General features: G+C 31.3%; 12 protein-coding genes across 12 annotated transcripts; 5 read left to right on the forward strand and 7 right to left on the reverse strand.

The window, feature by feature from the left end:
* Positions 1 to 20: 20 nt before the first annotated feature.
* cubi_01047 (Rab Geranylgeranyl B pernyltransferase) lies at positions 21 to 1,211 on the reverse strand (the record flags this gene model as incomplete). Its single annotated transcript, XM_029018059.1, has 1 exon — positions 21 to 1,211. The coding sequence occupies one exon, from the start codon at positions 1,209 to 1,211 to the stop codon at positions 21 to 23; it is 1,191 nt and encodes a 396-aa protein (XP_028875396.1).
* A 66-nt stretch (positions 1,212 to 1,277) lies between these two features.
* Positions 1,278 to 1,780, forward strand: cubi_01048 (uncharacterized protein; the record flags this gene model as incomplete). The annotated part of the gene is made up of 2 exons (XM_029018060.1): positions 1,278 to 1,302; positions 1,347 to 1,780. The coding sequence occupies 2 exons, from the start codon at positions 1,278 to 1,280 to the stop codon at positions 1,778 to 1,780; spliced, it is 459 nt and encodes a 152-aa protein (XP_028875397.1).
* Positions 1,781 to 1,797: 17 nt separating this feature from the next.
* cubi_01049 (FG-rich motif-containing protein) lies at positions 1,798 to 7,239 on the reverse strand (the record flags this gene model as incomplete). Its single annotated transcript, XM_029018061.1, has 1 exon — positions 1,798 to 7,239. The coding sequence occupies one exon, from the start codon at positions 7,237 to 7,239 to the stop codon at positions 1,798 to 1,800; it is 5,442 nt and encodes a 1,813-aa protein (XP_028875398.1).
* A 100-nt stretch (positions 7,240 to 7,339) lies between these two features.
* cubi_01050 (steroid dehydrogenase KIK-I) lies at positions 7,340 to 8,935 on the reverse strand (the record flags this gene model as incomplete). The annotated part of the gene is made up of 6 exons (XM_029018062.1): positions 7,340 to 7,429; positions 7,475 to 7,568; positions 7,617 to 7,844; positions 7,893 to 8,158; positions 8,203 to 8,359; positions 8,574 to 8,935. The coding sequence occupies 6 exons, from the start codon at positions 8,933 to 8,935 to the stop codon at positions 7,340 to 7,342; spliced, it is 1,197 nt and encodes a 398-aa protein (XP_028875399.1).
* A 102-nt stretch (positions 8,936 to 9,037) lies between these two features.
* Positions 9,038 to 10,177, reverse strand: cubi_01051 (proliferation-associated protein; the record flags this gene model as incomplete). The annotated part of the gene is made up of 1 exon (XM_029018063.1): positions 9,038 to 10,177. The coding sequence occupies one exon, from the start codon at positions 10,175 to 10,177 to the stop codon at positions 9,038 to 9,040; it is 1,140 nt and encodes a 379-aa protein (XP_028875400.1).
* Positions 10,178 to 10,444: 267 nt separating this feature from the next.
* Positions 10,445 to 13,107, reverse strand: cubi_01052 (uncharacterized protein; the record flags this gene model as incomplete). The annotated part of the gene is made up of 2 exons (XM_029018064.1): positions 10,445 to 12,868; positions 12,916 to 13,107. The coding sequence occupies 2 exons, from the start codon at positions 13,105 to 13,107 to the stop codon at positions 10,445 to 10,447; spliced, it is 2,616 nt and encodes an 871-aa protein (XP_028875401.1).
* Positions 13,108 to 13,567: 460 nt separating this feature from the next.
* Positions 13,568 to 16,696, reverse strand: cubi_01053 (ubiquitin-fusion degadation-2 family protein; the record flags this gene model as incomplete). Its single annotated transcript, XM_029018065.1, has 1 exon — positions 13,568 to 16,696. One exon carries the CDS (start codon positions 16,694 to 16,696, stop codon positions 13,568 to 13,570), a length of 3,129 nt encoding a protein of 1,042 aa, XP_028875402.1.
* A 498-nt stretch (positions 16,697 to 17,194) lies between these two features.
* Positions 17,195 to 18,700, forward strand: cubi_01054 (uncharacterized protein; the record flags this gene model as incomplete). Its single annotated transcript, XM_029018066.1, has 3 exons — positions 17,195 to 18,124; positions 18,174 to 18,480; positions 18,528 to 18,700. The coding sequence occupies 3 exons, from the start codon at positions 17,195 to 17,197 to the stop codon at positions 18,698 to 18,700; spliced, it is 1,410 nt and encodes a 469-aa protein (XP_028875403.1).
* Positions 18,701 to 18,809: 109 nt separating this feature from the next.
* cubi_01055 (ribosomal protein) lies at positions 18,810 to 19,271 on the reverse strand (the record flags this gene model as incomplete). Its single annotated transcript, XM_029018067.1, has 1 exon — positions 18,810 to 19,271. One exon carries the CDS (start codon positions 19,269 to 19,271, stop codon positions 18,810 to 18,812), a length of 462 nt encoding a protein of 153 aa, XP_028875404.1.
* Positions 19,272 to 19,598: 327 nt separating this feature from the next.
* Positions 19,599 to 21,158, forward strand: cubi_01056 (uncharacterized protein; the record flags this gene model as incomplete). Its single annotated transcript, XM_029018068.1, has 1 exon — positions 19,599 to 21,158. One exon carries the CDS (start codon positions 19,599 to 19,601, stop codon positions 21,156 to 21,158), a length of 1,560 nt encoding a protein of 519 aa, XP_028875405.1.
* Positions 21,159 to 22,533: 1,375 nt separating this feature from the next.
* cubi_01057 (uncharacterized protein) lies at positions 22,534 to 23,178 on the forward strand (the record flags this gene model as incomplete). The annotated part of the gene is made up of 1 exon (XM_029018069.1): positions 22,534 to 23,178. One exon carries the CDS (start codon positions 22,534 to 22,536, stop codon positions 23,176 to 23,178), a length of 645 nt encoding a protein of 214 aa, XP_028875406.1.
* Positions 23,179 to 23,297: 119 nt separating this feature from the next.
* cubi_01058 (uncharacterized protein) lies at positions 23,298 to 24,716 on the forward strand (the record flags this gene model as incomplete). Its single annotated transcript, XM_029018070.1, has 1 exon — positions 23,298 to 24,716. The coding sequence occupies one exon, from the start codon at positions 23,298 to 23,300 to the stop codon at positions 24,714 to 24,716; it is 1,419 nt and encodes a 472-aa protein (XP_028875407.1).
* Between the last annotated feature and the right edge of the window lie 44 nt (positions 24,717 to 24,760).

Here is a 24,760-nt window from a genome sequence, read left to right on the forward strand (position 1 = left end):
TTGATTGTTGATAAAGCTTTTTAAGAAATTATATTATTAAAATATTTTTCTGCCAATACAAAAACTGGGTCGATCTTAATTATTGGATCTAATGTTTTGAATAGCTTCTTTAATTCACAAAATTCTAAATTTGATTGCGTCAAATTGCTGTTAAATAACAGAGATAACGCAGAAATTGAAAGGAAGGTATGTAGTGGATCTGAACAGTCTTTACTGCCGATAATAAAGGGAGCTTTTTGAAAGCCGCCATAAATATTATTTTGATGACATAAAATTCCATTAATCAATCCTTTTAATATATTAGAGTTCAAAATTAAAGAGTAGTCCATGCTTTTATTAGTATTAATAGATTCCACGATTTTTAGGCTTGCAATTACCCACCATGAATAACATACGTCGCATTTTTTTCCAATACGACCATTAAAACAATATGATTGACTTTCAGTAATTTCGTGACTTTCTGAAATAATTATTCGCTTTAATAACCACCTAATTAGACGTTCAATATTAAATAATAAATAAATTGAGTCATTTTTTGTCATTTTCTTGATTATTGCTATTGATGCCACTGCACAAAAAGTATAACCTGCGTGAGATTCATCTTTATGGCGTTTTCCAAATCCACCATCTTTGTTCTGCATGGTTACTAGTAGTTCGGTAAGTTTTGATATTGGGAAAACCGATTCCAGTTGTGTTAAATCTGGATAATTTGACAAATAATATACGAGTAGTGTAGAGTAAATAAATCTGATATCCAACTGGTTTAAGCAGCTTTTGGAGTTGTTGATATATATTTTTTCATCTTTCAAAGTAATTAGGCTTTTAATAAAAGCATTTGTTTCATATTTATTCTCTTCAAGAATTTTATTGTTTATTATTGTATTAATTTGTATTCCACTAAGTACAGAAAGAATAGAAGGGCTAATAAAATCAAGTGGGTTTGCCGAATAAATTTTTGAGCTAAAGCTATCTATATACACTTCACGTTTACATTTTCTTAATAGATCGTGAAAGTTATTTCTAACATGCAGTTCATCAAAAATACTTAATTTGATTAAATCTGAACAACATAAAACCCAATAAATGCCATGAATAAATACTGAACTTAGCTGGGTTTTGTACGACTCATAATTACGTAAAGCATCGCTTGTTACAATAACTAGGTATTTTTTATGTAGTTCCAAGTTCAATTTTGGTATTACATTATACATCGTATTTTCATAATTGTGATATTTATACCGCCGCAATTTTCCATAATTCACTTCTTATCAATTATTATGAAAAAAACCAAAACATCAAACGGTAAGTAATTAAACTGTTATTTTATTGTTCCTAATCTCTTTTAGTTGCTAGTGGAATCCTATCCAGATCGGTTTTAAAGGGGGACCCCGTTTTTTCACAAGAAAACTCATCTAACAAAAAAGCAATAAAGAATGACAACAAGAAGCGGAGAAAACTAAGTGTAAGTTGCATTTATGAAAAGGAAACCCTCAATGACTTATATAAAAAGATTAATGAAAATGTTCCTAATAAAATTTTTTCAAAACCAGCAACAAATCAGAAGGAGAAAGGCTTGAAGCAATCCGCAACAAAAGGCGTTGTAAAATTCCTTAACATGATAGTAAATTATCAAGAAAATTTAAATTCCAAAACAAATAAGAGTGCAAACAATCAATCAGATTCAGGAATTTGTACGGAGATTCGGAAGTTAAAGAGTGCGGAGTTCAAAATCAAACCCAATAGATTTGGAGCTGTTGTTGGGATGCACTCTGATAACTGAGTTAGTAATGAAAAAAATTAAATTACTTTGCTTAGATGTTTAACAATTTCTATCGTATTTAAAATTATATCCCAACATTCATCATTTATTATATTACTAATACATGGCTCAAATAAACATTTACTCGAATCTTTCCTCAAAACTACAAGTTTATCCAATTTTGACAAAATATCTTTAAATTCATCTTGATTTATAGAGTACGACTTGCTTTCTAGTAATCTTATTGCAAACTTCATATACTGATTCGAAATAACTAATATCAACTCCAAAGTTTGCCATATATCTGCCACAATCTGTTCTTTACCTTCCGAGCAGAAGATCAATTGTAAATCTTCTGCAGCATTAAGCTGGTAGATATCATAGCACTTATTAACATCACCAAGTGTCTCCTCTTCAGTTATAATATGTTTCAAAAGGACCGATATTCTTATCAATGTAGTCGGTAAAAGCGATGCGTCAAACAGCTTCTTTGCAGCGGATATTGCCAAATTATTAATAGTAGAGATTTGATCTGAATTATGAAAAAACAAATCTCCAACTTCATGTTTTCTCCCTTTTAGACAATTAATTAGGTGCAGTGTACATCTTAACGATTGCAAAACATTTCCATTAGACTCTAATTTGTAAATAATTGCCTCAAATAACCAATTGGATGGGACCCCTAATCTATTGACTAGAAATTTCCATTTTTCATCATTCAAGTAGTCCTCAGGATTCAAATAATTTGGGTTCTCTTGTATATTCCTCATAATAATGCAATTGAGCAGACCAAATGCTGAATTCATATTGGTGTGGATTATAACATAGACTGCCCACTCCCACAATCCAAGAATTTCAAGTTCCTGTATAAGCGCTAAATTCAATTTATTTGAAAATTTTAGTTCACTATCATTACAACTAATATTGTTATAAAGTGTGAGGACTCTCGTTATTAGCCAAATAAATGAAGAAGAAAATTTTATCGAGCCCGAATTATTCAATCTAAATAACTCAGCTTGTCTAGAATTTTCATCACAAAAGAAAAATTTAATTATTTGGAATTGTATTTGATCAAAGAGTATTTTTTTTTCATCCACTTCGTATGTATCTTCCATACCGATAAGTCTATCTGAATTGTTCAAGTTTCCAAATTCACGTTTATCGCCGACTAAAGGAATGTTTTTTATTCTATTGAACTTTTCACAAAGCTTTGAATTTGTTGAGTAATTTACAGACAACAATATATTAGTCTGCCATTCGTATGCAAAGTCATCTACATATGCATCTGTATTAGATATTGTTTTATATATCTTATTTGAATTATGCGTTAAATCCGGAATAATACCAATTTTTGACCACCACTGCAGGTTTTCTCTTATCTGAAAAATAGAACCTCTATTATTTCCAATAGATAGACACAATGAAACAATTCTTGGAATCGTCAAATATGATAAATTTGTATCATTTTGAACTATATCGAATAAATTTCCGTTCAAAATATGATTAAAGAGAAAATGGATTTTTTCTTCATGTAAATCTTGAGAACTTTGGTTGCATTTTTTCACTTTAATTTTAGGAATATTTTTGGAAGTCATCTTTAACCACCAAGAAATAAACTCTCTCAAACTTGTTTCTAAGCGCTTTTCAGAATGACTATTTGTATCTTTAATTATCAATTCTAATATCCCACCAATCATAGAAAATGATTGTTCAAAATATTTTAAATATTCAAGGTTCAAAGAATTAGATTTGAATTCAGATAAATACGAAGAAAACTCAAACTCCTTTTTTGTGATATTCCAAAAGAGGAAAACAAGTTTTGTAATAGACTCGATTGAAATTTCACAGCAACCATCAATCGTTTCACTTCCAATTATTTCCAAATATAGCCTAAACCAAGCTGAAACTAACCTTCGAGAACACAAAAAATTATTTTTCGTATCAGTTAACACAGATTCGTTCATTTGATTCATTTTAAACATCGTAATCGATGTATTATAATCACTAATACTATGATTACTCTTAAAAAATGATCTATGTGGTATTACAACAAAACCATTTGAGCCAATATACATACCACTTCTAAAGCTGATTGCATTATAAGCAGATTTCAAACTTTTATTTTTTTCCACTATGCTTCTAATCTCTGAGTACAAACTAAAATTATATTGGCTCGTTTTTGCAAAAAAATGGTCGCTAGGTTGCTCTTGCTTAGAGTGTTGACCGAATAAACTTTCTTTTGGGGAAGCAATCAAATTTGTGTCGTTGGTTATAGTAGATTGAGGCTCTCCAAAGTTAGTTAAAGGGCTATCTTCGTTTAAAAAACTGTATTTAGAAAAATGTGTAACCTCAAATTTCCATTCCCAAGTGACAGTGTCAAGTGAAATAAACCTTGCTCCCATTTGCTCAGTGTAAGATTTAATTTGTTTAACACGATTTTTATTAAAGTTATCTATCTCTTGCGGGTCTTTTGAAGATAAAACTCTCTTCGGTTTACAATTCTTTAGCGTCACAATAGCCTTCTTATTTAACCCCTCGCCTACAGGAATAGAAGAATCTCCGTCTCCATATACTGATACACAAAGAGGTTCTATGGAAACAACTAAATCAAGATTAATCCCTCGTAAATCGGTAACCCCAGGCCAGATAATTTCTCCAACACCTTCTCTAACTATTTTGAAATCTTCAACAATAGCAAGCCTCTCTTCTGAAAAAGTTTTTAGCACTTCTATTGATGGAATACAGAAATAGTCTGTTTTGGTAAGTACCGGAGTTAGAGATTCAACAATGTATTCTTTTTGCTTCCTTAAATAGGATTTATTTACATCCGAAGAAATGTTGTTATCTATCAACTGTCCTGGTCTTCTAGTAATAGGTCTAGGAGTTGTCAGGCCTATAGAGGCACGAGCCTGGCGTTCATTACTCACCGCTGGAATTGAATTTACAGAGCTTCTGTGTTGGTTCAAATATGGTGTTCGTGCTAAATTATTGCTTTCAATACTTACCCTACCAATTGAATTCCTGGAATCGTCATTTTTAGAAATTTGCACGTCTTGTGAAATACGCGAAATTGAATCGAAATTGATCAACGATTTTGAACCATCAGAAATAGATTTATTCTCAGCTTTTAAAACTATTGGAGAAAAAGTAGCTGAACTTGAATCATCGATTGCATCTTCAAATGCCTCGTCTATAGGGACAAACTTGGTAGCATGAGATGTAGTAAATACCAAAGACTTTGTCTTGGAATTCACAGGTGAATTGCTACTTTGTTCCGGAGATTGTACTGCATCGTAGAACTGTTGTTGACGTTCAAGTAGGCTTAGAAATGCGGCAGGAGTCTGAGGGTCAATTGTTTTCTCGATTCGTCTAACGGATGTTAAAAGTGATGTGCTGTGCCTTGCACTCTCAGTCGCAAGTGCGGGAAGAGCAAGTTCTGATGAATTCGTAACTCCTTCCTGAGAAAAATTGCTCAAACCGTCAATTTGATACCTATTAGAGCGAGAAATAAATTGCGGTAGTGGCTTCCAAAGCCAGAGCGACTTTCCTCTATCAGTCGAGTCCGAGAATTTTGAATTCTGAGTTATTGGCTTGGAATGTATACCATTGGATAGCTTATTTGAAGTGGAAAGCCCATTACCTAAAACTATCGACGAACCCTGAGAAGATGTAGGTTTATTTGGTTGCCCACCCCCTAATATATTTTGAAGCTGAATTGAATTGTTATTCATCGGGGAGCTTCCTGACAAATTTGTTTGACTAATTGTAGCGTTTGAAACTCCGGAATTTAAAGATGTCCATGATGAATTAGAGGGGTTAATGTTTGCAAAGCTAAATGGTTGAGACGAAGATAATTTCCCAAATAAACTTGAGCTAGTTGTACCTGAATTAGTGTTATTGAGTGCACTTTGTGGTTGCGTAGAACCAAATAAATTATTAGAGCAAGAGTTGGTGCTAAACAAACTGGATGAGCCAGGCAGAGTCGAACCGAATAAATTCGTAGATAATGACAAGTTGGTTCCGCCAGCGGTACTGGAACCTAAATTTGAATTGCTCAGTGTCTGATTTCCAAACAATGGTTTCATTGCAAGCGAGGAATTTGACAAAGAAATCTGAGGTTGAGTATTTGAATTTGAATTAAAAAGACCCAAACCAGTATTAGTCGAGGTTGTTTGGGCACCCCCGAATAAAGAATTTGATGTTTTAAAGGAGCTGTCTAACGATCCCAAGTTTGAAGGTTGCTGCCCAAACAAATTTCCACTGTTTAAGTTAATACCGCCGCCTAAACTGTTACTGGTATTAATAGTATTACTGTTATTACTATTGCTAGAGAATAAATTGGGAGTGGAGAACAATCCTGTGTTTGAACTGTTAGTTGAAGATTGAAGTGCAAACGAATTTAAATTATTCGAGGTACCAAATAATCCGCTATTATTTGACACAAATTGAGGATTAGTTAAACTTGATTGTGAATTCTGAAGCCCTTGACCGAGAATTGAGGTTTGTCCTAAAGCTGAAGATGAATTGCTGGAACCGAAGAGTGAATTCTGTGGCGTCGTTGACGCTATAAAGGATGTTTGTGGTTGCCCAAATATTGAGCTTGTGATAGAAGATCCTTGTGGGCCAGAACCAAAACCTCCAGAGTTAGAAGAAAACGAACCGCTGCCAAAAGTATTATTATTTGTTGAGAAATTTGTATTAATTGTTGATAAACTATTTACAGGTCCTCTTTTTTCTTGGTAATCTTCCCATCTAAGCTCTTCAACTGATTTCTTCTGATCAATATCTTTCTGGTATACAATAGACATAATTCTGGCATCACTATCTCTGTCAACTACAGGTTGAAACGTAATTCCATTTGTACCTTTTTTTGACCCAAAAATATTCGTATTTGTACCTGTAGTGCCTCCAAAAGGTGATGTTGATGTATTTCCAAAAGTTTGGACAGGCATTGAGCCAAAAATACCATTGTTTTGTTGCCCAAAGTAGTTTGATGGATTACTTTGAGATGACTGGCTTCCAAACCCTCCAGAAGCCCCGAATGAGTTCTGAAAAGAACCAAAACCTCCAGAATTGTTTGCTGAGCTAGTATTAAAAAAACCAGAGTTAGAGCAAATCGTAGAAGAGGAGCTTGAACCAAACATACTTGGTTGACTAGAGCCAATTTGTTGATTTCCTCCAAATGCACCCATTGATTGGCCAAAAAGACCGTTGGAAGATTGACCAAATACCGAAGATTGCCCCGTATTTCCAAATACAGAACCAGAAGAACCAGCACTACCAAATAAACCAGGACTCACATTTCCTCCGAATAGGGGTGTAGATGAATTAAACAATCCTGTCGAAGGCTGTTGTACTGTATTAATATTTTGCGATACTCCTTGCTGGCCAATCCCAACACCAAAAGAGGTAGATGCTCCAAATATTCCTCCAGAAGACTGTTGGTTTTGGTTTGAACCAAACCCTCCTCCACCAAGCATTTTATTTTATTTTAATAATTGGAAAAAATTCCGTGTCGTATAACATCTGCCCCACTTGAAATTTGCCGCTCAATGGCGGTGTTTTCATTTTTTAGACATTCTAAATCTTTTTTTTAAGTGCTTTTTCTCGAATATATTTAGTTTGTGAGATTCTTATCTTATTCCAAATTGGGCGAGGAATCATATTTGCCTAAATTTAAATTATGGGTAAATAAACGACCTGTATTTCACTTACTAATAATAGTTGTAACCAGTGACCAAAGTAAGGCACAATTGTCGAGTACACTGATGGAGGTCTTTTTAACATCTCTATGGATTTGGCAGCAAACCTAAGAAATTACTCTAACTGTTATAATAATGGCCATTTTAGAACTCACCTCTTTGCTGAAATAGTAAAGAATGTTTCTTTTTTTGCTTTTGATAATTTAGTGGTAACTAGCATAGGAGTATGGCATTGGATTGTGATGTTCCCAGATTCGCACTCTGCCCGTAGACTTCTACAAAGAGATTCGGAAACGCTTTTTGTGGCAGCGTATGCTGAATAAAGAGGGTCAGTCTGGAGTTGTGATGAACCACTACCAATACAAAGAATAGCTCCTCGATCCCTGAGTAGATGTGTTAATTGTTGAAATAAACTTAAAGTAATTACCTACCTTTTTTTCATGTGGTTGTAGACAATGTGGGTCATCATTAATACAGACCTAACATTCACTTCTATTAATTCGTTAATAAGGTCTATGCTAGTTTCTTCAAAATATTGCGCATGTGGGTACGAGACCCCAACATTATTTATTAAAACCCCGATATCATTAATTGTATCCAAATATCTGCGAAAGTTCGAGTAGCAGGTTGGGTCCGTAAAGTCCATTATATAATATCTTATTTCTTGATTTGAATCTGACTTTTTCAAAAATAATAACTAAGACAAAAATAAAAATATGGCAAAAACACTTCAAAACCTACTTCATTTACAACATTTTGCAATTTTTCTTCATTTCTTCCTATCAAAATTAAGTTTAAATCTTCTTTAATCAGTTCTTTTGCTAACGCTTTTCCAATTCCATCACTTGCACCAGTTATAATTGCCCAACTTCCAAAAGAAGTGAGCTTTTTTTCAGATCTATTAAAAAAGAGACAAAATTTGTCTAGGGCCATAGAAAGAAAGTTCATTATTAATTTAAATAAAAATTTAAGTGAAAAATTCTACAATTACATTAATATTGATTCATTGCGGCAGGCATTCTGAATCAATTTAAGAATAAATTTCATTTGATCTCTTTTTTTTTTTCAACCTGAAAAACGTATATATTTATTTCAAAATACTTAAAACTTACTTTAGATCTTCTAATTCAGTCTCTTGTACTTTTAAAAAAAAGCAAGTGCAACACTTATACAAGATTATCAAAATCATGCCCAATACAACTAGCAATAATAAAATTATACACAAGTAAATCCACCACGGCCATGCTGAAGAACAAATATTTGAGATGTTATTTTGTCGGCAAGATACAATTGAATCAACTTTCGATGTACAAAAAAATTCGGAGCCACCTGATATTATGCAAGGTGAGCAAAACTTAGAAAGCTGGCACTCTCCGCATGACTTAATGCCCCTGCAATAATCAAATATATCCGTTTCAGTTAATCCATCGTGGCCAAAAGCACCAGTCCCATTCACCACAACATTATTGTTCATCTATAACAAAAATGTGAGTTGAGGGGAGGGGAAGGATATAGAACCGCAAATTAAATATACAATTAGTCGAATATCTATGAAAAATAAAATTCAAACTAAGAATTAACTAACAACTTGTTTTTTTTTCTTCTTTTTCATTGAGATTGGTGTTAAAAGAATAGACTTAATTTCCTCATCTGCTACTTTTAACTCTGAATCACAAATGCTCTCCTGAGCAAATTGCAAGCCAGAAATACGTTTCGATCCATTTGGGAATAACAATAATGTGCACTTGAAACTTGCGACGTACTCTCCTTGTCTTTCCACCATTACAGGGTATGAATACAAAAGGTTATGTCGAATGCATTCAGAAACCCCCAGTCTGGCAACCTTTTCATCCGATATCATATTCAAAGAAAAAGGTAGTGTAGGAAATCTTTTATTAACTTCACTTAGGAATTGCCTTGGAATCGGGCTTTTTAAGTTGTAATTTGTTTCAATAGCACGCTTAAAAACCGTACTTCTATAATCAGATTCCTTGGGAATACCTTCTCCACTGCTTACTAGAATATCCAGTCCATAAACCTCATTCTCTTCAAATGTGAATTCGTCAACTTTCTCATCTAATGTTTCCTTCGAAATTATTACACGGTTTCCATCAATAACATGTCTTTTTAGTTGATGAGATAAAACTCCCTGGACCATGTTGCAATTAAACTCTTTTACAGTCCTGTTAAGAATAGATGTGACGTACGTATTGGTGTTTCCAGGTTTTACAGTTCTTATAGCAACTTCCATTGCGGCATTTGCAGCCTTTAAAACGTCCGCCTGCTTTCCTGAAATCTTTTCGACCCCAATAACAATCGAATGAGAACACACACTAATGAAACCATCTATATGAGCCCCAATATCAATCTTAACTAAGTCACCATTTTTTAGTTTTAAGCTTTCTGCAGGTAGAGGAGAAAAATTGCCACATATCTCATTCACAGAAATGCATGTAGGAAATGCAATGCCTTTATCTAGCTTCCTACCATTTTCTTTTTTGTTATAAACAGAACTGGACTTCTCCTCGATGAGCGAGTCACCTTTCCTACATATCTCCGAAATATCTGCGCCATCTACGCATAATGTTATCACATACTGAAGCGTTGAATTTACTATTTCTGCCGCAGTATAGTACTTGGTGACAACTTCTGAGCTAGCTATAGACTCAGAAATACAAACATCATCTACTTTCTCGAGCCCTTCTTGCTTTGACATCTTTACTTCAAAATAAAAAAAAAATAATAAATGACTCAATTACTTCCTTGTCTTAACATTTCCCGCCATGAACATTTTAAAGAGAATGTTTTCTTAAATAAATTAAATACAACAATTCCAAGCTCGAATTAACAATGAATTTTAGAAATTTCAGCATTGGTATATGATTGGCTATAAAGACCACTCCCAGAAAATATACTCGAACATAACGAAATTAATCGTATTTTACTAAATTTCTCGCATATACGGATCCCTCTGTTTTCCGACTTATAAACTAAGTTTTAGTTGTATTTCAATTTTTTTTCTACGAATAAGTCTTTTTTCTTGTTCGTTATTGTATTTGTGAAAACTATCAAAGTCATTCTCAAATATTTCAGATACCTCCTTTTTAGGTATTACATCAATTTGATCGACAGTTTTGGGTTTAAGATCTTCCGTTTCTTTCATAATATTACTGTTGAAACTGCCAACACTACTAGATAATCTATCCAAACATTGAAATTTTTGTTTTTGAGCTTTTCTTTTTTCATAAATTAAATGGGACGATTTTTCATTTTGTTCTGCGGTCATATTTAAGTCTGTATTAGCTGATGATAAAATATTCAAACTCATTTCTTCGCAGCTATTTACAGATGAAGCAGCCTTCGACATTGCACTAAATGATTCAAGTATTCTAGAAAAAACTCTACATTTAGAACCTTTTGATGCCTTAAAATTTAAATTCCGAATTACAATAATATAGTTTTCCAGTAAATATTTCATAATTAACTGAATATTGTTTCTACATATAAAATCAAGCATTTCAATTATCACACTTTCCAAAATCGATCCTTCTCCTCTATTTCTAGGTACTTTTAATTGCCCCATAATTAAAAAAATGTATTTAAAAATATCATATTTGGTGAACAAACGATAATAAAAGTCATCTCGAGTTCCAAGGCAAGTCCTTAAAAATTTAACAACTGAAATAGAAAAAATTTTGTGGAATGGGCGAGTGGCAATACGTAACAATTTTTGTGGTAATTGGTTTTGAAGTATTTTGTATTTAATTCTGTAATTGTGTTCTTGTACACAAGTTGCAAGAATATCGCAAAATAATACCCTCGCGGAATATAGTGGGTTAAATTCGGTAAAAATTCGAGATTCATTGAGTAAATTATCTATTAATTTGTCTAGTATGCCCATGTCATAAAATAAAGAAAGCGAGTCATCTCTTTCTGGAACATCCATAGTTTTCGGGTCCAATATTCGTTTAAAAATTGTGCAAATTTGCACTTGTACACTTTCACTCCTTGAATTAATAAAAATTTCGCATAGAGTCGCCCATAATGAGTGGAAATTATTAGATCCGTTAGATAAATTTACTACTTCTTCAAGGCTTTCTTCTGGATTTCGTTGGATCCCACTGTCAATGTATAAATTTTCACCGATTTCTGAGCTATGTAGATTAGTTTCTTTATGAACTTTAAAATATTGTGAAGTGGATTCGTGAATAGCGTGTCTCAGTAGACCTGGATTTATTTCACAAACCATTGAGTAAACCTCAACTGCTAAGTCAATTGGCATTATATTAGAGTAATATAAAAGCGATAAATCAGCATTACTTGAAATGTTTTTACAAACATCATTTGAAGAAGATAATTCCAACATTTGTTTAGCTCCAATACAATTCTCGTTCAAATAGCCATAAAATTCACTTAAAATATTGTTAGCTTTAAGATGGATAAATACTTGATGTCTTTCATAAACAGAAAGCAATGGGTTTTGTTTCAAAACTGTCAAAACCGCATGAATAAATTTCGCAACAAGAAAATTTTTCTGTATATTTTCTTTAAGATATTTCCAAATATCACTAGTGGTTATTATCATACTAATTATTGATGAGAAATTATTATTTATTATCGTTGCTATTTTTTGAAGACTTTGCTCATCAAGATGCCTAGGCATAACGACATCTCTCAAATACATTAATCTATAATTAAGATGAATAGTTCGAACTTCTGGTAAAGGAACAACACTATGAAATTTAACATTTTCTAAAAATTTCTTGTGAGAAAATTTTATTTTATAATTTTCCAATGATTCATCATATTCGCATGCTTTAAAAAATTTTAAATAATATTCATCACTCAGCAAAGTCTCAAATACTTCATTGAAACTGCTATAAAGAACTATTATTCTACGAATAACTTGAAATATTTTATGTAATCCAATTATATCAGAGTTTTGTTCAAACTCCTCCATTAAGTTAAAGAGTGAATCCAAAAATTCTCTACTTAAAACATCCATGACAATATTTTCGGAGTTAAGGATATTGGAGTCCAACTCAAGATCATCTATTATTTGATCTATGTTATTTGAGGTTGGCCTATCCAATACCATGTAGTTAGTACTTTCTTCGGGCAATTCTCCTTCTAGAAGGTCAACGCACAAATGAGGAACTAAAGAAGTGATTATGCTCCAAATTGAATTACAACTTTCTGAATGTTGGAAACTTAATGCTCTGTATAGATCTGAATTTAGCCCATCCTGCCAAGTAATAATACTCTCCTTCTGGTGGCAATATTCGCGATTTAAATCAATGGGGGTGTTTACTAACTTAACTATGTTATCAATTTCAAGTAAATCGCCAGTGTTCTTTCTTTGTGAGTGGATTTCTTTCCCAAAATTTGGATCTTCATCACTCAAAACCTAAAGGAAGTCAATGGAATAAATATTTAATTTTACAAAAAGCTTACCACAAGATTAAACTTATCATTACCCTTATTTAATTTTAAAAAGCCAGTTCCACAATCAATCCAGTTACCATTTTCAGGATTTACTTCGTAAAGTTTGACTCGACGGTACTCTAGAGGCCATGAATTAAAACAATAAGCTTTATGCTCTGGGACTGAAATGTTCTTTATAGACTCCGATTCTGAAATAGTCATAATTATCCATTTTAAAAAGAAATAATTTAACAATGCGGCATGCCTTGAAAAATGTGTAAAATATTTAAAATTGAAAATTTTTACACAGGTTTTTTATTGGAAAATGTGTTATGAATTAAAAATGAGTTTGAATAATAGACAAATTGGCCAGTAACCAACTAGTCACAAAATTGTTCTAAGCCAAACGTAAATTAAGATTAAGATCAGTTATTAATATTTGTAGTTACAATTACATAAATATATACTGAGTAATTGTTAAGATTAAGAAACGAGTAAATCATCTAAAAATATAAAAAAATTATCAAAATTTAGGGGAAATACTAAAATCTCATTTATATTTTTTTTAATGTCATGATCATACCTTCGGGAACGTTCTGAGAAATGATCTAAGTAAATTGATCGAAATTAACTATTATCTGCTCTGAAACTTTTTTTTGTCAATATATTACTCAACCGAAAATCATGAATCATTCAAGCTTTCTAAAAATAATTTTATTTTCTCTTTAAGGCATGTTTGAGGTATTAATTCATCCTTTGAAAGCGGAAGCCTATTGAATGGGTCTACACCATCGGATATTAATATTCGCTCAATTACTTTCCTATCCATTATTTTTGAAGATGTAGGTAGCAATACAGGATCCTGCATAATATCTTGCATAATTGGATCCAGAAACTCTTCTGGTATGTCTGTTTCATCTAGATTAGCTATACCTTGTCCAGCTTCATTCTCTTCAAGCTCTTTCTGTAAACACTTGATAAGTTGATTAAAATCCTCGGATTTACTTTTATTCATTAAACCTTCTCTTCGAGCAATTTTGTACGCCTTTATAAAGGTAGGAATCTTAAAATACCTCTGTTCATTCGTTACTTCTGAAATCAATATTTTAGAAACATCTTTTTTTATTCCTTCGCCCTCAACTTTGATATTAAATGCAAGAGTGACGTATGTCATACAAACGTTAGCCAATAGCTGTCTTGGGTTAAAGTTATAAACCTCAAAATTACTTACTTTCAATTCCAAGCACTTAGGCCCCACTAACCGATCAAGTGTACAATTTAAACAAGTTACTATTTGAGGTAGTATTAATGGAGAGTCCAGTATTTCATGAGTGTAATATTCAGTAATTTTTTGCAATAAACTCGCAGATGCATGTGAAAGTTGCATATAACCTTTGCATGCATGCTCTAACCTTTCGACCGGCATTTCTTCAATTGTACTCTCTATTCCTTCCTGAGTAAAACTGTTTGCCTCCGAGTTGGAGCTACCAGGTTCGGCATTGCCACTATCGGCAGCAAGAGGGGCTTGTTTAGACCTAGACTCTCTCTTTTTAATTTCTGCCAGCATCGAAAGACCTTCTTCAAGTAGATAGTTCAGATCGGAAACAAGTAAATGAATAAACTTCGTAAATGACTCATCTCTTTGTTTAACAAATATTTGTAGCCTTTTCCTGTGCAAATCTATCTTTAACAAAGATTCAAATAACATTATAATAGGTAGTCTTAACGAAAACCGATCATAATAAGGTGACTTCTGCACATCATTAAAAAGAGAAATTAAAGCTGGAAGAATATATTCTGCAGTAAAATCACTGCTCTCTATCCGATGCCTAAATTGATGAATCTGAAGAAGGTAGTGTAACCCAACCACACCTCTTTGGCATCTAATATGAGGGTTTCTAAAATAACTTCCATTATTTATTATAAAAACAATAAATGAAATGTACGAATCAAAATCAACCCCAATAAAAATTTCATCATTCCCCTTTATCCTCAGCATTAGTTCAGTAACTGATAATATATCTTCAATTAAACTAGAAGGTAACGATGAAAACTGAGGTGAAGGTTTTCTAGGTAGAGCAATAGACTTCAATGCCAAAGTGATTCGGCCTTGTTTAGAAGCCAGTAACATATTCCAATCGCAATTCTCAACTCCATTTTCATCAAAAGAGTAAATTGTTCTGAAAATGAAATGAATAAATACTGATAAAAAATGCCAAAATGTGGAAATTGTATTTTGGTAGAAAACTGTACATTCCAATAATAAGGCTTCGCCACTTAATTTTTCAAGATGTTGGTCATTCTTATACCTATGTCCAGGTGTAAATCCGCTTCTATATTCATTGATATCATTTAGAATATTTTCATATTCCAATAATACAGGCTGCAAAAAGCACTTGATTGATTTACATGAAATCCAGAATATCTGAGTTGGAAACTTGATAAAGTCTTGATATTTGAGATCTCCTTCATTAAAATGAATCAATTTCCTTCTCGCTAGATTTAAGGCTATTTCAATTTGATCTTTCTCACCTAAAGTTGCATCATTCACTAAATCACCTAGAATGCCGTGAATTTCACCACCAACATCATTTAATTGGTCAAATCGGCCATAAACATGAAATAAACAGTCTAACTCAGAAACTTTTTCAATTTTCACTGGCTGTAATAACCTCAATACTATATGCAAATAATTAATTGAAAACCCATTTGTTAAAATACCAGAAGTTCTCAATATAAGAGAGCGTAGGTTGTTTTGGACTTCTCTTGAGTTTTGTGTATTCCCGAAAACTGATAAATCAGGTATTGAATTGTATATTTTTAATTTATTCTCATTTGAAGTACATATAATTCCCATCCATTTTATTACCATTCTTCTACATTCCGTATTTGCCTTAAGTAGATTTTTTATAACTAAAACTGATTGTTCATATACTAATGAAAGGTCTTGCTTAATCAGCACCTTACTTTGGTTAATATATGTATGAGTCTTAGACAATAGTCCAGAAAAATATTTGGTAAGCGTAGGGTTTTCGTTTGTTTTGAAGTCTTTATCTATTGGATTTGGGCTAATAATACATCCCAAAAGAGAATCTTGCTGTTGAATTAAGCCGGATGAAACCTTTGTTTCTTGATTTGCAATGGAGAATTTAATAAAGGAGGGAGTTTGCGTTAAAATGAATGCAGTTTGTTTGAATTGGCTAAGGAAAATAATATTTTTTATGGGGTGAAGTTTTAAGTCTGTAAACTTTCTTTGTTTGAGAATACCAATTTGTTTTTCAATATACTCGGTGAAAATGCAAGCAAACAACTTAGAATCATTCATCTCCATTTCTTGTGCCAATGTGGAAAAGAATGAATTCGGAACCGAAATCTCGAAAAGATCTGAAATTGCACAATCATTGGTATTGCTTACTATTTCAAACAGTTCAGGGCATTGAATTATTAATGCACAATATTTAGGGAAAAATTGAGCAAGCTTCAAAATCCTATCATTAATTTCAATTTTCTTGGGCACTGAGCTCTCGTTAATAAATTTGTTATATGAATCAACTAAAAACTGATATGCTTTAATTCTAGATTTACTATCTGATGCTGAAAAAAAAATCTTCAATCTGTGAAAAATGATATTTTCAAGATCATCAAACAAAAATGTTATTTTCTTTTCTTGAATTAACAATTCGTTTCTGTATTCACTCAAGAATACTCGTTTTGTTAATGGGTTTTCAATTGGATTGTCAGTATCAAACAATGAAACCCCAAGTAGAGTCCCAATAAGCGAATTTTCAATTTCCTCCTGATTAGTTAACATAGAAATTTATTTCTATTCTAGATAAATAAATCTTGCGCGCAAAAAAAGTTAATAATAATAAATAGTGGAGTATTTTATTCTTTTTTTTTTTGAATGTTTTAACATAAAGGTTAAATATCTCAAATGTATTTTAATAGACTACTACTAGAATTCATCTACAAACTATATAATATTAATGCGTATATTTTACTATTAATCAAAAAGCAACGATAAATCTTTCATCTAGTTTATGTGTTATTAAATTAAAATATACATTTCCACTGAAAATTTAAATTTAGCTTTGAAAAACACGTAAATAAAAAAAAAATTAGTGGCTACCGCTAATGCATTGTGACGTGCAATTAATAATTAACACGTAAATAAGTTTTTGGACCCCTTTTTTTCATCGCGATTTTTTAAAAAGAATGTGAATTTTCGAATGAATATGTAAGTTTTCCAACAGTTTTGTGACTTAATAAACTCTTACACGAAATAAGTAATGAGAATTTGTACGAAAAAATGAGTATAAATAAAAATGTATTGTTCCCATGTATGAAAAAGGCAGAATGCAATATCTTTTGTTCAAATGGAGATTTGAAAGAAAACTATAATCCATATGGTTGCATAGACATTATGGATAAAATATCAATTTTTCATATTCCTAATCCGCAAAACAACCAAAAACCCAAGAAAATATTTGTTACTAGGAAAGAATGTTGTAAATTACTTGATATTTCTATAGATGAGTATTTATTTATTAACCAGAATTTGTGTGGATTGAAACCAATAATTAAATGCAGCGGAAAGATCATTATTAAAATGTCTGTCACAAGTGTGATTATTGCATGTAGAGATGTGTGGATTTTGAATCCTGAACATATTAAGACAATAGAGATTATTGAAAGGTTGTTAGAGTGTACAGGGTATAATATTTCAGTTGATAATAATACCCCCAGTACTAAAGTTTCATTTGCAGATGGCATCAGCAAAGAATTCATTTCTCCTTTAGTAGAAAATTGCAATTATAACTCTACTTTGGAATGCGTTCGCGTTAATAATTTTGATGAAACAGATCATACACTCTCTAATTCAGCATTAAGTACATATACAGATGTAAATACTCTAGATAACTCTCAGGATGATAAAAGACAGGGGTCAATTGAATGTTCCATTTCGAACACCCCACAAGAAAAAAATATTGATATTTACAATTATAGGTTTATTCCGTCAATCAACAAAGACTATTATTCCCATTCCTTCGCTGCTATATGCATTGAACTCATATTAGAAATATTAAATAAAGAATTGATTGATAATATTAATTATACAAAAAATGAAGTATTAAAAAGTTCTAATATATTAATAAAAAGTAGTAAATGGTATAAGTATCCTTGGAGGTTTACATTTAATGACTTTACTAATAAGAAAATGATATCTAAGTCAGTAAGCGTAAGTTTTTCTTCTTGAAATTACATAAAATACTAATTTCGTTATTTAGACATTAGAAATTAGCATTTCTATATTAATAGATTGCCTAACGGAAATTTTGGAAGAGATCAAGCAAAATAGGAACAATGACGGAAATAAATTGGTTATTTGCATCGAAGAGTGGGAAGATATTCTACATTGTTATATCCCGGCCATATACTTGGCATCCAAAGAATTAACCGAAGTTAAATCCTCAATAACATTCAGCGACGAATTATCGAAGTTGTACCTAGACTTCCAGAGAAATGAGTATATGTATACAAACCTAAAGATCTCTTTACTTACGCTATCATGTAGCATTACCTCAGTAATTACAGGTAAGAACGAGAAGAAAAAACAAGAATAAATTAATTAATTTTCTAAGGAATATTCGGTATGAACCTTCTTACCGGAATTGAACACGACCCTATAGCTTGGTACATTGTCACATTCGTTATAGTTACCCCAATATTATTATGGGGAGTAAGTTGCTGGTTCACAGGGGCAATGTGTAAACGCGAAATAAATTACATAAGCCAAAATCAAAGTGAGGCATAAAATAATTAGAATACACTAAAATAGTAGTGTTGGAGTAAATATCAAGCTATTTATGGTCATTAAATATTCAAACAAATTCCCATTAACAAATATTAGGGTAGAGTAGATTTTACCTCTTTTTTGCAGCTGCAGCTGCCCTGCTACCACGACCAGTAGTTTTAGTATGTTGACCTCTAACTCTAACTCCCCAATGATGACGAAGACCTCTATGGCTTCTAATTTTCTTAAGACGCTCCAAATCCTCACGTAGAGAAGCCTCTAAATTATTTGAAGTAATATGCTTATATTTTCCATCCTTGACATCCTTTTGTCTATTGAGCATGTAAGAGGGAATATTGAATTGTAAAGGATTCGCAACAATTGCTACAATTCTGTTTATTTCTTCCTGAGACAATTGACCTGCCCTTTTTGATAAATTCACATCAGCCTTTTTACAAACAATATTAGAAAAGCGTCTACCTATACCCTTGATAGCTGTAAGAGCATACATAATCTTTTGACGCCCATCAACATTCGTATTCATAATACGAAGGATGTGTTGAAAATCCTGATCCATCATTTGCAGTGACATCTTTCAAATATCAATTATAAATTGACCAATTATGCCCAATTGAGACAAACAAAAAAATCACGTCTTAGCACAAAATGTCTAATATAAGTAGAAAACCGCCTCTTACTGGCGCGGCCCATATATATATTTTTTTATCATTACACATGCATGAAACATAGATGAAGAAAAATAATCTATTCTTACAAATTTGCCCTAAATTGATTTAGACGCTGTGTTAGCTGATTTTCTTGTTAAATTGCCCCAAATCTTAAGTTCCTTGATTATATATATTACTTAGTCGCGCCAAACATTTTTACAACTTGAGTAAATCTATTAATTAATATTAAAATGTTTGGAGAATTCAAGTTATCAAGAGATCAAAATATTTATTATATTGAATTATCTATATATCTAGGCTCCATAAAAGTTACGATTAGTGATGATAATCGCATCGATTGCAGATTTTTTTCACTTGCTTTTGATATTGAGCCATCGTTTACTTTAGAAAACAGTTTGCAGGAATTCAGTAAGCAAACGCAGCATATTTTCGATGATAATGATTCAGACACAGACGAATTTGAGAAAACTCAATTTCTTACTAACTGGTACACAATCACAGATACTCCAATACAAACGACTTATGATATCTTTTCCACTGAAATAAATGGTATTATTAAAGAATGTGCTATAAACCAAGATATATGTTTCAATCTGAAGCTACCTGTATGGGTTTCAAATATGGCCAAGCAGTTTTATAACTTATATAATAAAATTGGTTTCGAAAATTTTTTATTAACAGTTCTTCAATTAAGAATCACAATTTGGGCCACGAACAATACAGCGATTGAATCAACAGAGATGTTTGAAGTAGGCGAGGTAGTTATTAAAGTTTCCGAAAATCACCTCTTATCAAAAAACTCATTTTATTTTATACATAGAATTCCCGACCATGATGTTTTTGCTATTAAAGAATATAGGAAGAAAGGCGAAGAATGCACAATTGGCATTCTAAGAATTTTTTTTAATTCCAAACCTCTAATTATGAAAAATATTAATCAGAACATAAAAGTTAAAGATGTTTATAAAAAAGGTATTTTGTCTTACGATGCCTCAAAAAAAAGTACTGTTCAGAAATTGGAAATTAATCAAAAAAATATTCAAGAACAGCTTCATGATTTTGTTCCTCTACAATGGGAATATTTAGATGATAATAATGTGATTAGAGGCCCATATAATAGTATTGTTATGATGAGCTGGATAATAAAGGGATACTTTGCGGAAAATAACCTATTACGGTTATTTGAAATTGATCAAGAATGTGCAAATAAAAGTGTCATTACAAGAAAATTTGAGAAGTTTAAATCTCTGAAACATTACTTTTCTCTGATCAAATCAGATGTATCTAGAATATTTAGATACTCACCCGACAATGAATTAAACAAAGAGTTAATAGTTAGAAAGTCCATCAATGAAAATATTAGCCTACATAATACAGAAACGATTAACAAACCAATTTTACAAAAACTAAATACAAATTTTACTTCAATATCTTACGAAAAGAAAAGAATTGAAATAGAAAACGCAGTAAATATGTTGAAAACCCAATTCTCAAATATTGATAAAGAATTTCAAAATAAAAGAAAAGTTAAAGATAAAAAAAAAGATAATGATTCTTCAAAAATTGTAAATAAAAGCAGTGATGAATTTATTGAATTTGCAACAAAAAATGTATTTAGGCAGAAGAACAATATTTTATTCAAAAGATGGTCTGTGGAATATGGACCTGAATTAGTGTTAGAAGCATGCGCAATTAGGATTCAAACCGCATATCGTAAATATATTAGAAAAAAACATGAGCAAACAAATAAGAATTCCGTGATGTACTTTAAAAATTGGAAGAAGGAATGAGTTTTATTTATCCATATTTCAAATTTATTTGTTCAAACTCTTCGCCAAAAGTAACTTAGTGAGTATTTAGAAGATACAAAGAGCTATGCAAAATGAATTTTAAAAATCATATAAAGTTGTATAGAATCAACAGTCCTAAAGGTTTTTGGTTTTTTTTTTATTTTTAAGTTTGGAAGTTTATAATTTGCATCCAATCCATTATTCCTAAAACTGAACTTCATTTTATTATCTGCAGGTAGATCATTAGTTTCTTAAAGCACAAGGTGCGTAATAAATAATTTTGTAGATCACCGACTTGATTCAAAGATTTTTTATAATTCATTTTTTTTCAATTCATGATTTTCCGCTTTTGGGTTGAAGGAAATAAAACAAGCCGTTTGCTAGCGAAAAATTAACATTGTTCAAAGGTAAATTACAACTATTCTATTGAAATTATATTTAATCTAATTTAGTGTTAATTGAACTCAACGGACTTTCAGCAACTTTAAGGATAGTTTTGGCAAAAATTAACGAATACACAATTTGTTTAAGGATTCCGTATATTTTTTTTTTGATGGACATACACGCTTTGTAAAAGAATAACTATTGTTATTTTTGGGTTTTGCATTTATTGAGGTATATTACTTGCTTGGAAATCCGTTGGTGGCCATATTAGCCCGTATAAGAATTCTTGGTCATTTGCAATTTCATATTACCTTTTTTCTGTTTGTTAGACTATGCATTACGACGCAATTTATGTACATCAAGGTAAATTGTTTGACAAACAAATTGAAATATATTTAAAAACATTGAAATTCAAAATACCGATATCTCAATCATTTATGATATTTCTCTTCAGAATTAAGCTACTGGAAGCTACTTATTTGCCAATGCAATAATTTCGGGAATATTCGCTTGATCCATTGGCATTTTTACGAACTTGTTAATTGCACTGTAAAAAAATTTTAATCCAAAAAGTTGTAATACTAGACACCGGTACCTTTATACACAAATCACCTAATTTTTCAAAGTAAAACTACACATTTTTCTTACATACAAGATTGCAAGAAACAATTAATTATGAACCAATTTTCTGGAACTACACTAACTTTAGAAATAATATTTTCTAAATATAGGACAAATAAAATATTCCAATAAAAGATTAAATCTATTTTTTAAAAAATTGATCAATTATGACCGCAAATTTACAATTGGTCTCAACAAAATGTTCACTAATGTTTTCAAAAATATGATTTTTTAAAATATATATTTTTTTTTTTTGAATAAATGCCCACGTCTACAGCAAAAATAATGATTTAATACAAAATGGAGAACTGGGGTAAGTTATTCTTCAATTAATAATAAAATATCTAATTTTATTAAAGAATCTGATTTGATGACTCAAACCAAGGATATACCAGTTGTTGATAACTGGGAGGATTTGTTAAATAGTGATAATGAAGATTCTTTTAATAATAATTCTGAATATCCGACAAATTCGAATAAAATTTCTGCATCTTCAACTTCAAACAAGCGTTTAAGTGATTATGAAGAACAAAGAAGGTGCCAAGAACTCGTTGAAGAAATGGATGGAAACGTAATGGACGATCTATTTGATGGTTTTGTAGAAGTACGCAAAGCTACCGGTAAACTTCCGGGAAACAATTCATCTCATACAATCTCGAACTTAAGTAATCAGCAGGATGCACTTAGTAATTTGAATTTAAATTCTTATGCGAAGGTTGAAAGTACTGCATTTAAAATTGCAGAATGTATCAAACCAGCATTGGCTAAAAGCCCAGCTTGGCTTCGATTCGTTGATATTTGTTTAAATGAGATTTTTCAAAAATTGGACTTAAAGGACTTAAAAACTTTGAAAAAAAAAGTTGACGCACAGTTATTAACTAGAGAAAAGGAAGAAAGAGAAAAGTCTCAGCAAAAAAAAAAACCTAACGATTTCAGTACTCTTTCCAAAAACTTCAGGGAGGAACTTGACATATTTGATGGAATAGATTCCCTTGATGAATCTGATGATTATTAGTTTAGAACAAATTTTAGGCTCAAGTTTAGTGTTACTTTTATTTTTATTATAATTATTTCTGCATGATCCCCTCTTATTCCTTTGTCCAGCTTACCGCAAACTGTTTTTATTTGAGTCAAATGAACCAAGATTTAATTTGCAAAAAAATAAACAATCTGAGAATCGGTGCCGAACCATCTTTAAGAAACAACTCTTCGAGGATTGAGCGAATATTAAATGATGGCTTGCCCTTATTTTCAGATGAGGTAGGCAGTTTCACATCAAATGCAGAAAAGTTTTACATTTCAACATCTAATAGAGAAATAGAAAATATGAAAATAGAGGTGAGGAATTACTTAAATAATGAAAAATGGGATTTAATAAACAAACAATATGTTAATGTATTAAAGAATTTAGATAGTCTAACAAATATAATTTTTTGCATACAAAAAAATTATTCTGATAATATACAATATATTAATATTTCACAATCATATAGCATGGCTTCAACTAGTGAGACTCTAAATGCAAGATCATTTCGAATAAACGAGGCATCAAAAAACGAATTACTAATTTCAATATATAAAAGGTTATGTATGCTAAAACCTTTTATTGAAAAAATAAACAATGAAATTCTAAGAATACCAGACCGTATTATTACTCACAAAGGTGCGTTAAGTACATTAAATGAGTTATTACCTATTTGGAAAATTACTATGTATTCACAGACCAATAGTGAAACCCAATGCTTCTATAGTCACGAAAATATATTGTCAAGCGTAGTATGTCTGCAATTACCTCTAAAAAATATATTCAAGCAAAAGGAAAGTTTTACATCAAGACCTATGGCACGGATCGATCATGATAATTTATTTAGTGATGTTTTAGTCAATTTATTTTTCAATAATAAGAATGAGTTTATTTCTTATAATGGAAAATGCAATCTTCATGTTTCAATAAAACTTCCAGAATTTACTTCTTATTTAATAAATAATAATTATCAACTTTATGTTAAAATCATTCCAAATAGATCACCAGCTAAAAATAACACTTACAGTACAACACCAAAAGTTGATTTCCCAATTTGCATAAAAAGCACACTAGCTAAACAAATACATTCAATTCTTCATAAAATTCACTGGACACTAATTGACAGGTCAATTTTTCATACTTTAATGCAACAAATTGCCAATATACAAAGGGATAATCCAGAAATGATTTTTATTAAGGAGCTTAGTAGTGAAAACATTACATTTTCAATTAATGAAACAAGTCTATCTAACGATGCTAATTATTACAATTTTGGCCTGGAACTAAAAAGTATATCTATTAGTTTCAAACCTATTAATAATAAAGAGGATTGCTTCTTGAGTAGCAATGAGCTGAATGCATTGAAATTACTAAGAGAGTCATTTTTAGAAATTTGGAAACACTCAATTGAATTAAATTTAGATACTCCGCTTGAAAACCCAATGTGTGGTGTTAAGTTATGTAAATATTCTAATAAATTACTTGAAAGGTGGATTTATAAACTCGCAAAAAAATGCAAAAAATATTAGCGCAATATTTCTCTAATACGAGAAGACAATATTAGCTATAATGA

Source organism: Cryptosporidium ubiquitum (genome assembly GCF_001865345.1).
Source record: "Cryptosporidium ubiquitum isolate 39726 chromosome Unknown contig_16, whole genome shotgun sequence".
NCBI classification, from domain to species: Eukaryota; Apicomplexa; class Conoidasida; order Eucoccidiorida; family Cryptosporidiidae; genus Cryptosporidium; species Cryptosporidium ubiquitum.